This window comes from Trifolium pratense, linkage group LG2 (genome assembly GCF_020283565.1).
Source record: "Trifolium pratense cultivar HEN17-A07 linkage group LG2, ARS_RC_1.1, whole genome shotgun sequence".
Taxonomy (NCBI): Eukaryota; Viridiplantae; Streptophyta; class Magnoliopsida; order Fabales; family Fabaceae; genus Trifolium; species Trifolium pratense.
The window spans coordinates 68654374-68669027 of NC_060060.1; the positions used below are offsets into that span (position 1 = coordinate 68654374).

The 14654-nt window shown below is 31.6% G+C and overlaps 2 protein-coding genes across 2 annotated transcripts; both read left to right on the forward strand.

Moving 5' to 3' along the window:
• The first annotated feature begins 2170 nt into the window (after positions 1–2170).
• LOC123905297 lies at positions 2171–2920 on the forward strand. The gene is made up of 3 exons (XM_045954907.1): positions 2171–2320; positions 2446–2713; positions 2811–2920. The coding sequence occupies exons 1-3, from the start codon at positions 2171–2173 to the stop codon at positions 2918–2920; spliced, it is 528 nt and encodes a 175-aa protein (XP_045810863.1).
• A 3012-nt stretch (positions 2921–5932) lies between these two features.
• LOC123905298 (ATP-dependent DNA helicase PIF1-like) lies at positions 5933–7792 on the forward strand. Its single transcript, XM_045954908.1, has 2 exons — positions 5933–6023; positions 6132–7792. The coding sequence occupies exons 1-2, from the start codon at positions 5933–5935 to the stop codon at positions 7790–7792; spliced, it is 1752 nt and encodes a 583-aa protein (XP_045810864.1).
• Positions 7793–14654: the final 6862 nt, after the last annotated feature.

Here is a 14654-nt window from a genome sequence, read left to right on the forward strand (position 1 = left end):
TGAGAGGAAAAGTAAAAAATACAAGTATGAAAATGCATGTAAATTTTGTCCATTTATATATTCCATGATCATTTTAATCGTATGATGTGCGATTGGGTCAATATTTTGACGTGCCTCATAAAAATGGAGTTTTTTTACACCACAAAAATTGTCAATTTTTTTTAAGCTGTAAACAATTTTTTTAAAATCTTTACTAAAAAATATATGATTCATAATTTCATATGAAAGGTAATAGTGGGCCGTTTTATTTTAATGGCGGTATAAAAAAGTTTGATTCTAAATCATTTGAAAACTGCAATAAAAAAAAACATTTTAAAACTAAAAAAATAAATGTATTTAATGCATTGATTGTCAAATGAAGGAGATGAGAGAATCTATAATCTATGATATGTAATAAGCCAGACATATTTCCCTTTCTCTCTCCTCTCCTCATTCAACCTCATTCCTCACATTTAATTCCTCACATTTAATTCCTCACCATAATTTCTTACCTCCTTTATCTCTCCAATTCCTCACGTTTATCTGTATATTGATTCCTCACGTTTTTTTTATTGATGCAACAATATACACATTACGTTTATCTCTCCAATTATCTTGCCAATTAAATGATACAGCTATTAAATAATTGATGCAACAATATACATTACGTTTTTTTTTATTGATGCAACAATATACACATTACATTTATCTCTCCAATTATCTTGCCAATTAAATGATACAGCTATTATCATGATTACTTATTATCCTCACGTTTATCTCTCCAATTCCTCACGTTTTTTTTTTATTGATGCAATTACTGAATTTTGTCCAATTACTCATTCCCCTATTCAATTTTGTCCATATCATGTTATCGTTTACTATTATTAAGGATCGCATCAATTTATCATTTAATAGTGAATTTGTCCATATCATGTTATCGTTTACTATTATTAAGGATCGCATCAATTTTGACTAATAATATTAATGATAGTTTTTGTATATATGGTAATTAAAATAATGAGTAAACCATTCAAGTTGGTCAAACTATCATTAATCTCTCCAATTCCGTTTATGGTATTAGTATTACTATTATTAATATTATTGTCAAATTCCGTTTATGCACATTAATATTTTATAATACCCTTTTCAGTATAATTAAGTCACCCAAATACTCTCTTTTAGTTTTTGATTTTATATATGGTAAACAAATAAAATAAAATAAAAAAAACACGTACAGAGAGAATTTTATATCCATGTGTTTTTTATATGGTAAACAAATAAAATAAAAAAAACACGTACAGAGAGAATTTTATATCCATGTGTTTTTTATTAATGCATATAATTTTATATCCATGATTACTTATTATCCTCACGTTACCTTAAAAAGCTATTAAAAAATATATGATGCAATTACTCCAAAAGCTATTATCATGATACAGCTATTAAATGCCCCAGCTATTATCAATCTCTCCAATTCCTCACGTTTTTTTTTTATTGATGCAATTACTGAATTACTGAATTTACTATTAAATGGTATTCTTAATAGTGCAATTCTTATTACTATTAAAACGATCATTTATTGGTACAAAGCAATTCTTATTCTTATTCTTATTACTATTAAATGGGTCTCTCAAATCCGTCAAAAATGAGCGGGTATTAAATAGTGGATTTGTCCAAATACTCATTCCCCTATTCAGTTTTGTCCATATCATGTTATCCTTTACTATTATTAAGGATCCCATCAATTTACCATTTAATAGTGAATTTGTCCATATCATGTTATCGTTTACTATTATTAAGGATCGCATCAATTTTGACTAATAATATTAATGATAGTTTTTGTATATATGGTAATTAAAATAATAAAATAATAAAATAATGAGTAAACCATTCCCCATAAAATAATGAGTAAACCATTCCCCATAAAATATTTTTAACGTACACATTTTTTTTTACAATATTACAATATTACAATATTCAATAATTTCCTTCCTAAACTGATTTATATCCCACAAATCCCGATCCTAAAAATTAGGCAATAAGTTATGCAGACACTAGAATTGCTCAACCCTTAATTCTATTTAAACGTGAAGACTTAACAAACATTCTACATCTCCTAGAAAACTAACATACGTTTATTGTTTTCTTCAGCTTACTACTATTTTTTTCTTTTTTCATTTTCCTATTTCCAATGGCACCAAAACACGATTCAATTTCTGAAATCACACCTGCTAAGGAGAATTGGAACATAATCGTCAGAGTCGTCCGTCTTTGGTATGTCAAAGATATGGCGAAAGATAAACTGCCATTCTCAATGGAGATGGTGCTCATGGATGCTAAAGTAATTATATTATTATTAATTTTACAAATTATTGATGTTTATTTATTATTATTATTATTATTATTATATATATATATTTTTTACGGTATACAATTTTGATTTTTTAAGTTTTATGTTTTTCATAGGGTGATCGCATTCACGCAACTGTACGTCGGACACTGATCTATAAGTTTGAGAAAGATCTCAAGGAGGACAATGTATTTATGATTTCCAATTTTGGTGTTGCTGCGAACATTGGTTCGTATAGAACTACGAGACATATGTACAAGCTCAATTTTCAATTTGCAACTAGATTAAAATTGTCTGAAAATCGTTTTGTCCCACCGAATTTGTATTTGATTAGTAACCCGAGTGAAATTTTTTCTGGGCACTATGACACTGACTATCTGGTTGGTAAGTTTTTATATTTATTTGAGTTTAAACTTATGTTATTCAATAATAGTTTACAATAGTTTAACGACGTATACTATTGTTTGACTTAATTTTTTAGATCTTATGGGAATGCTGACTGGTGTTGGTATGGAGAAAACATATGACAGAAATGGAACTCAATCAAAGATGGTTGTTGTAGAACTAGACCATGATGGGTATGCTTTATGATTCATTGTTTATTATGGTTTATTATGATTTATGTCTTATATTTTTTTAATTTTAAGGTTGTTGTTATTGTGCAGATATAAATTCAAGTGTACCTTATTTGGTTCGTACGTCGACGTGCTAAATTCTTATATTGCATCAGGAGAGACTGAAAATGTTGTCATGGTCATCCTTTTGGCTAAAGTTAAGATATTTCAAGGTGACTCACGGATCAATATGTCCTGTTTTGTTTTTTTTTTTGTTTTTTCCGATTTACCTAATGATATTAAAAATATATTTTAATATGATCATCACTTAAAATACAATATACTCTTCAAAATACAATACAGGTAGGGCAACCGTTCAAAATACTATATACTCTACAAAAATACTATTCAACCCGGTGTTTTCTGCTGCCATTGACCTTAAGAAAAGGTAACCTTTTGTTTTTACATAACTAAACGATATGAAACTTATATCAGTCATGCAAATTAATAACTAATGTTTTTTCACATTTAGGATGATTGATAACAAGGATACCCCTTCACCGGGTATATCTCGCCTTCAAGACAATTCAAAGATTTCCCTCATGGAAGACTTTATACTACTAAATTCATGTTCAACAATTGAGGGCTTGAAAGAATCCCGTGTGGTAATGTTATCTCCCTAAATTAAAATTAAGATTCCTTATTCAATTCATCTCGTTATCGTTTACTAAATAATCTATAATGTATAGGAGGGTGTCTTTGTTGTCTGTGCAACAATCAAAGCCATTGTCGATGATAATGATTGGTGGTATACTGCCTGCATATGTAACAAAAAAGTATATCCCGATGAGAGGATGTACTTTTGTGAAAAATGCAACAAACACGTTCTCAATGTTACGCCAAGGTATTATATGTAATTATATGTAAATTAACAAGTCATATCTTTTAATTATATCTTTTGTTTCATTGTTAAGTATGTATTAGTATTTATCTGACTACTTTTTCTTAATATTTTTAGATATAGGATAAAGGTAAGGGTCATTGACTCGACCGATTCCGCTACATTTGTGATTTTTGATCGTGATGGTGTTGATTTGTTGAACATGACCTGTGCTGATATGATTGAATCGGTCGGATTGGTATATAAGCTATTCTCATGTGTAATTAGTACATCCAATTATGTTAATTATAATTGACTTCAGTTTTGTATACTGATTTTCTATTTTTAATTTGTGAAATAGGATGCAAATGATACTGGAATCCCAAAACTTATACTTGATTTGGTAGATAAGACTTACCTCTTCAAGGTTGAGACAAATATTAGTGGGAGACCAGATATGAAAAATCATATCGGGTGAAGAAGATGACTGCCGATCCTGAACTTGTGTCTGCTTTTAATGCCAAAAATGCTATTTCTAAGGTATAATAGTATAAACAATTTTATATGTATATATTATTATTAAATTTTGGTAGTTCCTTGCCTTATTATAATTTGAATTCAACTCATAGGTTAATTCAGTTTCTGAGGAGGTTTCCATTGGAAAGGTTGTTGAAGTTGATGTTGAAGGTGATGAATCTAATGTAGAATCTGTTGCTCAGGTATATTAACTTTAATTCATGTTTATATCTGTCTGTATCTGTAAATGTTATTGTTAATATATCTTAATTTTTTTCCTTACTATGAATAAATGCAGGATTTGATGGACAAATTTACTGATCAAGGAGTGGATACCGGGACAGATACTATAGATCTCACTACCGACATCCATGACGTGGAAACAACAAAGAGAGACTTTTCTTTTGTAGCATCAACTTCCGATGGACCCAATATGGAGCCAGTGATCAAACAAGTCAAAATTGAGAAAGATTGAAGTCATTCAGTCTATATGTTCTATGATACACTTTATTTGCTTTGTTGGATAATTTATTTTGGCGGGATTTTCGCATTACTTTTGGAATTTTATGGTTGTGTTTTGCATTACTTTTGGATTGTTACGGTTGTTTTGGTTTGATTGTTTGATGTAATTTTGGATATTTGTTGTCGATTGACTTTTGTTAATTAGTTTAGTTTTGCTATGTTGTTTATGCTAATTTTTTATATGTGTGGTTTATTTGGCTTGGTTGAATATTGGGGAATATATATCTATATATTAGAAATATGTATCGATGATTGCTACCGATTCTGACAAGAGGCATGTTAGTGAGGTTGATGATTTTTCCATACTCAAGGAGAAGATGATAAGAATGCAGATTTTGTTGACCAGGTTATACCCTTTTGTTGATTTACTACATTTCTATTTTGTATGTTTAATATGGTAATATTTTCCACCTATTGATGTTATCTGTCCTATTAATTTGCAGGATTCAATGGACATATCAATTGATGAGACAGAAGCCTTAAAGAGCCGGACAATTGATGTGTTTTTTCGCATACAATTTGTGATGAATAGAATAAACAAGACTTACCATGATAACCCATGTATTTCCATATGCTCTATTTATCAAATAAAAGGAATTCATTATTATTAAGTTTCATTTATCAAATAATTATCCCCTTAATTTATAACCAAAATAAAAAATCGACCATTAATATTCATTCATTTTTACATTTCAATTTGAAATTGGAATGGGAATTAGATTATGACAACATGGTTATTAAATTAGGAAAACGCGTTTATTAAATTAGGAAAATAACTTAGTAATCTAATTCTTTAATTTTGTTTACTGTAGTATCGAACAGAATTTAAGGCAATAATCATATTTGATCAACAATTTAGATGCAGTACATTGTACATAGTCAACAATAATATAGTAATCCAATTCTTTAATTTTCTTTAACGTAGTATTGACAATATTTAAAGCAATAATCATATAATCATATTTAAAAACGGTTAATGGCAAAAAATTTGATACTTATCAAGAGGCATGTGGTGAACTGAATTTACTAGATGATGATAGAGAATTTATTGATGCAATTACTGAAATAGGTGAGTTGGGTTCTGGGCATCAGTTAAGAAGTTTTTTTGCCTATTTATTAATTATGAACACAATGTCAAATCCTTTTGTTGTTTGGAACGCTACATGGAAGTTGTTGGCCGATGGAATTTTGTATGAAAAGAGAAAACAGCTGCACAATCAAGGTGTGTATTTTACCCGTATTTAGTATATTTTTCAAATTTTTGTGCTTTTTTCCCGAATATGATTAATCATTCTTTTCAATTCTAAGTATTTGAGTTAAATATTTACAGATTTTCAGCTCAGCGATGATGATCTGAAGACTTTATGTTTGATTGAAGTTGAGAAGTTGCTTCAATCAAATGGGAAGAGTCTAAAAAAATTTAAAACAATGCCGTACCCCGACATATTGAAAACAATCAACACCAACAACAAGTTAATTTTGGATCAATTAAACTATGACAAACAGGAAATGGCCAAATTACATGAATCAATGTTGCTGAAGCTAACTCAAGAGCAGAGGTCTGTTTATAATCAGATTATGGATTCAGTTTCGACTGGTGCTGGTGGTTTCTTTTTTTTATATGGTTATGGAGGCACTGGTAAAACATTTTTGTGGAATACATTATCTGCGGCCATTAGATCTAAAGGCTCCATTGTTCTTAATGCGGCTTCAAGTGGTATTGCAGCGTTGTTGTTGCCAGGGGGACGAACAGCTCATTCTACTTTCGCTCTCCCATTTTTGTTAAATGAACAGTCTACATGTGGTATTAAATGGAAGAGTGTAAGGGCTGAACTTCTTAGGAAAACTAAACTTATCATATGGGACGAAGCACCGATGATGCATAGGTTTTGTTTTGAGGCTTTTGACAGGACAATGCGCGATATAATGTCTTCTGTTAATCCAGAAGCCAATACTAAACCGTTCGGTGGAATGACAGTTGTGTTGGGAGGTGATTTCAGACAGATTTTACTTGTTGTCAGAAAGGGAAGTAGGCAAGACATTATTAGCTCGGCAGTTAATTCATCCGACCTTTGGAGTTATTGTCGTGTTCTAAGGCTTACCAAAAATATGCGGTTAGGCTCTTCCACAATTCAATCTGAGGAAGAAGAAATAAAAAACTTTGCAGATTGGATACTTTCTATTGGTAATGGTGAAACTGGTCCCGATGAGAATGGTCAATATGTCATTGATATTCCTCAAGACTTGCTTATTCAAGACTGCCATGATCCCCTGATGTCTTTGGTTAATTTTACATATCCTGATCTTTTGAGTAACATGAAAAATCCTTCATATTTCCATGATAGGGGAATTCTTGCACCGACACTGGAATCTGTTGAACATGTTAATGATTATCTTATGTCCATCATCCCGGGTACTGAGAGAGAATATCTGAGTTGTGATAGTGTTTGTCAGTCAGATTCAAATTCAGAAATTCAGCCTGACTGGTTTACTCCAGAATTTTTGAACGACATCAAGTGTTCAGGAATTCCTAATCACAGGTTAAAACTAAAAGTCGGTTGTCCTGCAATGCTTATGAGGAACATTGATCAAGCAGCTGGTTTGTGTAATGGCACTAGGCTAACTATAACTGAGTTGGGGAATAAATTTATTGGTGCAATAGTAATTACAGGAAAAAATGCAGGAGACAAGATATTTGTGTCAAGGTTGAATTTGATCCCTAGCGATCCTGGACTACCATTTAAATTTAGGCGCAAACAGTTCCCACTGACTCTTTGTCTAGCAATGACTATAAACAAAAGTCAAGGTCAATCGCTATCACAGGTTGGTATATATCTTCCTAAGCCAGTATTTACTCACGGCCAGCTATATGTCGCATTATCAAGAGTCAAATCTAGAAAGGGTCTGAAGTTGCTCATACTCAATGAAGAAGGTGCAGTCTGCACTACCACTACAAATGTTGTTTATCGTGAGGTTTTTGATAATGTTTAGTTTACACTCATCTTGATTTAATTTAGGCCAATAGATTTATAATTATGTGATATTTATCGTCATATTTTTTATAATGTTTGGCTAAATGTCTTATTTTGTAGTTTATATTATAATTGTATCTGATATTTATTATCGGTTAATTTGTTTGTTAACGATTTCATTCATGTTTTGAATTAATAAGACATTATAATCCCCGCTAATGTTTTTCCACCTCATGTGCTTCAAAGTTTAGACTAATACAAATACTACTCAACATCCTAGGTTTTCAATTAACACTATGTTGTATATAAACTCATGATCGCAGCATCAAACCACACGAGCATGCCTTTTATGACATAGTGTTAAGTCAATGTTGTAATGACAACCATGGCAAATTTCGGCACTTATTAGTTAATCAAGATTAAATTCCTAAACCAAAATCATAGAAATCAGTACCTTCTTTTTACGGTATTCAGGTGCTACTGCTGATGCGGCTGCACCTCAGACTGCTAATAAACATCCCAAATCCGTGATTATCAAATCTGCCAAAATATTGCTCATCTTATCTGCATATAAATTAACCAAGAAAATAACACATAAATGTGAGATGAGCAGAAGATTTTAGATGAGGTGATTAAATATGGTTAATGATACATTTGATTTTTCTATTTGACATCTAAATATGTAAATTCCAGCTTGGTCGGATATACGTTCAGAAATTATAATACAAATGGAACAATATGAATGGGATTATATTGGAACAACTATAAGTCAATACAAAATCATAAAAAATGAAAATTCGTGTACCTGGGTTTCCAAGTTCTCAAACTCTGCCAAAACTTCCTCTTCATCTTCTGCTGATATTTGCTCCCCAAGTATTGCATGAATTTTCTTCAAATTCAACAAAATATTGTAAACCATCAGCAAGTTTCATATATAAACAAAATAAAATAAAATGCAGGAGATGGGAATTGCAAAAGAAAAAGTAGCAGCTCACTGACATAAACAAAAATAACAAACAAAAAAAGTGTGGTCGATTGAGTAAGACTGAGTAACCTAACCTTTTACGACAAGATGGATGTTCAACTGCAATTAACGATGGCGGAACACGATGAAAAAGAATGCGAATTTTAAGGAATCGAACTTCAAATACAGTAGTCTAGGTTCAATTGGGAACAGTGTTTTAAAAACCGGACCGGCCATCGAACCGATGATGGTACTGGTTCACTGGTTCATTGGTCGAACCACCGGGTCACTGGTCGAACTGCATGATAAACCGAATTAAACCGAATTAAATCGGTGGAATGAACCGGTCTCTATGATAAAACTATATAGTTATTAAACCGAATAACTTAATCTTTAAAAAAAATCATAACACATAAAAAAAATTGAAAAATTGAAATAGTACATGAGTAATATAATTATAAACACAATTGAAATTGGGCCACATTGGAGTTAGGCCATGTATAATGGAAAGCCCATGAGTCATAGAAAACCCTAAAGAATACTCCCTTTATTTCATAGCCGTCAATCACTTCTTTTCCCTTTATTTCCTCTGCTATGCTCTGCTCCTCCATGTTGTGTCTATTATTTTACCTTATCATCTCTGCAACTACCTATGTTTATAATTGCATCATCTCTATTTCTTTTCACTCATACCCTTTCTTCTCTGATTCTCTTAGATCGGGTGCAAAAACAAAATTCCAGGTGGTTCAAGATGCAAAAATACAAGATTATATGTGTAATTCTTAGAAGTTCAGAGATCTAGTTTACATACTTTCTTTCTCAAAATTCTCTGAGATCTGGTTTACATTCTTTCTCAAACTTTTTTATTTCAAAATTTTCTCTAAATCTCCATCTTTTTTTATCGCGATCTCTCTTTTTGAATCAATGAAAAAGAAAAAAAAAACACACACAAGCATTTAAACCGGCGGTTTTTTAAAACCGCCGGTTCGCCGGTTTTTGCGGTTTTATCCGGTTCTGGCCGGTTCAATAACATGTCTGATCCAACTACTGAACCAGACCGCTGACCCTCCGGTTCCCGGTTCAACCGGTTCGACCGGCCGGTCCGGTTCGGTTTTTAAAACACTGATTGGGAAAGATGGTTTTAGGGTTTCAACAAGTTCTCTAGGTTCAATTGATTTTTAAGGGCTGAGTTTAAATGGTATTTTGGGTTTAATCGATTGGGACCACAATGTTATTGATCTATAATATATAACAATCAGATTCATGGTGTCAATGGAGTTGAGAGTTTTTGTTTTGAATATCAAGTTGAGGTTTTGTTGAATGTTGCAGACGATGATGGACTCAAGAAGAGAGAGAAGCGTGATACCTTGCTACGTGGTGGCCACACAGTCACTGAAAATCAATTGTCTTCGTTGGTCACATATGGAATTGGAGATGATGATGGGTCTTAGCATTGGAGATGTGTTTCACATTCGGTGGTTGCAATTTAGAGGAAAAATGTTTTGTTTTCTAACGGCGTTTATCAGTGAAAAGAAATAATCCAGGTGTTAAAATTCTATTGGAAAACACTAAGAACTGGACCTATGGAATTGCATCTAAGTTTTGTCCTTTTTTTTATTACTATTCTGCACCCAAATGAAATATGAACTCATAACCATATGTTTTTATCTTCTTTATCTATTTTTTTTTAATAAAATTAACGGTTTTATTTTAGTAGTTTATTTGGACAATTTATGAATTTTCCCTTTAATAATGATCTATTGGAGATATATATATATATATATATATATATATATATATATATATATATATATATATATATATATATATTACTGTAACTAATATAATGATTTTTAGTTTTCAACGCAATTTATTTAGAAACTTTTAACTTCTACTTGGTGACTTAATCGTAAATGTATTGATTTGATTATTATTATTTTTAACAAATTTATTGATTTGATTTTAAAACACAAGTTTTACCAATTGTCAGTTGGTTCAGTGGTGATTGGCGCTGAATTTGGTAGGGACGACTGTGGTTCGATCCCCGCAACTGCGATCCGGAGGGAGCTGGAATCACTTGATGTCAGAACTGACCCCGAACCAAATTAAACTGGTGGTGAAAAAAAAAAAATTGTCAACTAAAAAAAATAATCAATATAGTTGATCTGATTCGTCATTAAATATATGATTCTTCTGAGAAATTTAAATATCTTAACTAAAATTAATATTTATTATATTCTTTTTTAATTAGATTATATTATCATTTAAAAACTATAATCAAAACACAAATATATAATTCCTCCGGTCACATAGACATTTCAAATTTTACTACATGTGTAGTGAACAAATTCCGGTGTCTTAAAAAAAATTAACATTTTAGTCACTATTATAAGCAAAAGTTAAGTAAATGCGATTTATATTGAACATATTGATTTATGCATGTTAAATTTATATTATTTTTTTATTTTTTATTTTTAAATTTAAAATATATTAAAAAAAAAAATTTTTTGTCATATTTTTCCCCGTGCTCGGGTCCGGATACTAGTATGAATAAAGCCAGACTTATTCCTCTTTCTCTTTCTTAAAAAATGTTGGCCTCTCAGCAACTCTATTCTCTCCTTCATTTGATCATTAATGTCATTATTTCATTTGCTCCTTATTAAAAGTCCAATCTTTTCCCCCTTATTTTCGGTGCAAAATTTAACGCTAAAATAAAAGTCATTTACTTTGAATTTGTTCTTTCAATTTGACTCAAGAAGTTTACAAAAACGCTACTATTCTGCTTTCTCACTCCTTCTCTCGCCATTCTTCACATTGCAACGCCACAATACGCCTCGCCCTCACCCGAAAAGCTTCGACCACCACTGGCACCACACCACTCGCCTCTCACACCCGCCGCTACCTTTTCTCGCTCTTTGCTCGACCACACCACCTCTCTCTCTCTCTCTCTCTCTCTCTCTCTCTCTCTCTCTCTCTCTCTCTCTCTCTCTCTCTCTCTCTCTGTGTCTCTCTGCTCGGCGTATCAAATCAAAATCACCAGAAAAGCTAGTCTCCGCCACCACCACAAAAATTTTCTCTATCTCCTTCTCCCTTTTGTCTCCCACTCTCTCTTCTCTATGATTTTGATTTGGGAAATTTTGATTTGTTTATTTGATTGATTGATCGAATAAATACAGATAATAGATATACTCAATCCTTCTTATTGTGTTGTCATGTTGAGTTAGAAATTTTTGATTGATGATGTTGTTATATCGAGTTATAAAATTTTAATTGACAATATGTTGTCATGTTAGAGTTAGAAAAATTTTCTCTGCATAATGTGGTTTAGTTTCTCTTTAACATGCTTTTCCTAATTTCTGGACAGAACACTATTATACAATAATTAATTCATAATTAGTCTCTTCGCTCTAAGTATAATTAAGATGTGTATGCGTGTTTTAATCAAATTGCGTGTTAATATTGATAAAATGGTTGGATAATTAATTGTTACGCTCTTAATGCTTGTGCTGTATCCGAGCTTGCGTATCGGCTCAGTTTATTTCTTTCTTTGTTTAGTTTATTAATTTATCTGAATAGTTGTTACAAGAAACTCACTCGCAGTTCGCTAATTATGACGTCTTTGATAATGTTTATTGCAACCAGGAAAAACTGTAACAATGCATCCAAAATCAACAATTGTGCTTCCTGAAGATAGGCATGGACTCTATGCAATTGATGTTTTAGATCCTGACTTGGTATTCCTGATTTAAACTGAGTTGTGTGAACTGCATTGCTGATGGATGACAAATTGATTGGTCTAATTCTGTATCCATTTTGTGATTCAGGTAATTGAAAGTGAGGGTGTATATTATTTCCATGACATGATAGTTCAAATGCAGAAATGGGGGTATCAAGAGGGAAATACACTTTTTGGCTTTGGATGCTCTAAAGCTATTTATGATATGTTTGTAACTCCATTGTAATAGTACAATTGTTCTTGCAAGTTTTTTATAAAGTGAATTTTCAACTGCATCGACTCTATTTCCCATTTCAGATGATAGGTGAATAGGAAGTTTTTTTTTTTGAAACAAGGTGAATAGGAAGTTTAGGAACATATAATTGTTAATAGTTGTAGTGGCAGCATATAAGTAGCATATGAAAGGAATGGCACATTTAACTTCATTTTAATAGAATTATAAGTAGCTAAGTTTTAGTATTGAAAACTTGACCAAGTCTTAACATTAGTTTCAACACCAAACATGGCCATATAAGACTTCAACACTTCTACTTCAATTTCAAGGGACAATAAAATAAAAGGAGTTGTTACTCATGGCGGTAAATGATTGAATGGTAGTTTATCCTGTTTTTTGTTTCTATTTTTCCACTTGATTATGATTGAATCTCATTATTAGGTGGATGTATGAATCTTGAAGTTACATACATAACAAGTCGTTAGATCAATGCCCTGCTACACATTAACTTATTCCTCCCATGATGCATGATAATTCCAATGTGAAAGAAAGAGATGTGGTACTAAGAAATAAATATGTGTGTAGTGGAAAACAATTCCAATGTGAAACTTTAGTATTAGGCATTATTAGCTAATAACTTTAAAGTCGTAATTGCAGTTTAAAGTAAAAATTTGATGTTTAAAGTATGAATTGAACATAAAGTTAACCAAGTACATTCTCCTTTGTATATCATTGTTAAATAGGTCTTGAGTTTTACACAAACATGATATGATATGATCATGACTCTTGAGCTGTAGGAACAAATATCTACCTATTGATAGTGTAGACTTCAAATTAACCTTGCATAGTTAGCTTATTCTATGTATTGTGTGATATTTCTAGAGCTGTCAAAATGGACTAGCCCGTATGGGCCGGCCTGCTAAGCCCGCTAAAACATAGGGGTTGGACTCGATAACTTTTGCATTATTTTTATTGGCTTGGAGGCTACTTTATGAGTTATTGATTGTTATGCTAGATGTGAAACTTCTACTTATAAGTTAAAAGACATTGCCTTTTATATGTTTGTCCATATTAGAAGGTTTTCAACACAATGAAAATAATTGGGGCAATTTCCAGTCTTCCAAAAAAGAATATGATGTCAATAGTACTTAGTTCAAACATCATTATTTTGTTAGTAGATACATTGATGAGAGTATTGATCCTGTTTAAGCCAAACCTTAGGTTCAAGCAAAATGTGACTAGATTATAATTATATTTTTTAACATTGTGATGCTGCTGGCCGCCTTATACATTATACATGTAATTCATGGTAAGTTTAAGCCACATCCATTTAAGCATTTTACAGACCACACAAAGCAGAGTGTAGTTGAGGTTTGAATGCTATGAGCTGAGTCAAAATGATTTAAAGTAGTTTTATATTGCAAGTTTTCAATACTAATAATTTTAGAATATAGAAATAGTAGTAGTAGTAGTAATAATTACTCTGATCAACTAATGTCAATATTGCTAATGTATTAATGACATGCTTATATTATTTTAGGTACATCTCATTTGTGAGGCTGTGGATAATGGGCAGTGAAGTGCGATATGTTTTTGTTATGTAAAAAACAAGTAATGGCAACAAACCATTCATTCCTCAATCCATCGTCAGCGGCATCACTCCTTCAACCTACACAGTAACTTGAACATGATCGAAGGAATGTGCAGCTTCAGCCTATCCTTGGGTATTTAGCACATCTTACAATGTTTTTTTTTCTTTCTTTTTTTCGTTCTATTTGGTTGTGTTGACATTCATCATTTTGATTTATTTGTTGTTCAGGAAATAAACCTAAATTGAAAGAGCATATGCAATAATGTGTTGGTCATGCTGAGGAGATTAAAAAGCTTGCTAAAGTTCACACTCAGGTTTTTGAAGTAAAATAATTTATGGTTTTTTTATCATCATTTCTTCTTTCCTGATCATTAGA

Excerpts from the sequence above, each read along its gene's own strand:
- LOC123905297 (XM_045954907.1), top strand. The coding sequence starts at position 2,171 with ATGGCACCAAAACACGATTCAATTTCTGAAATCACACCTGCTAAGGAG. Across the intron at positions 2,321-2,445 it reads TGGTGCTCATGGATGCTAAA|GGTGATCGCATTCACGCAAC; the intron begins GTAATTATATTA and ends TGTTTTTCATAG. Across the intron at positions 2,714-2,810 it reads TGACACTGACTATCTGGTTG|ATCTTATGGGAATGCTGACT; the intron begins GTAAGTTTTTAT and ends TTAATTTTTTAG.
- LOC123905298 (XM_045954908.1), top strand. The coding sequence starts at position 5,933 with ATGTCAAATCCTTTTGTTGTTTGGAACGCTACATGGAAGTTGTTGGCC. Across the intron at positions 6,024-6,131 it reads AAAACAGCTGCACAATCAAG|ATTTTCAGCTCAGCGATGAT; the intron begins GTGTGTATTTTA and ends AAATATTTACAG.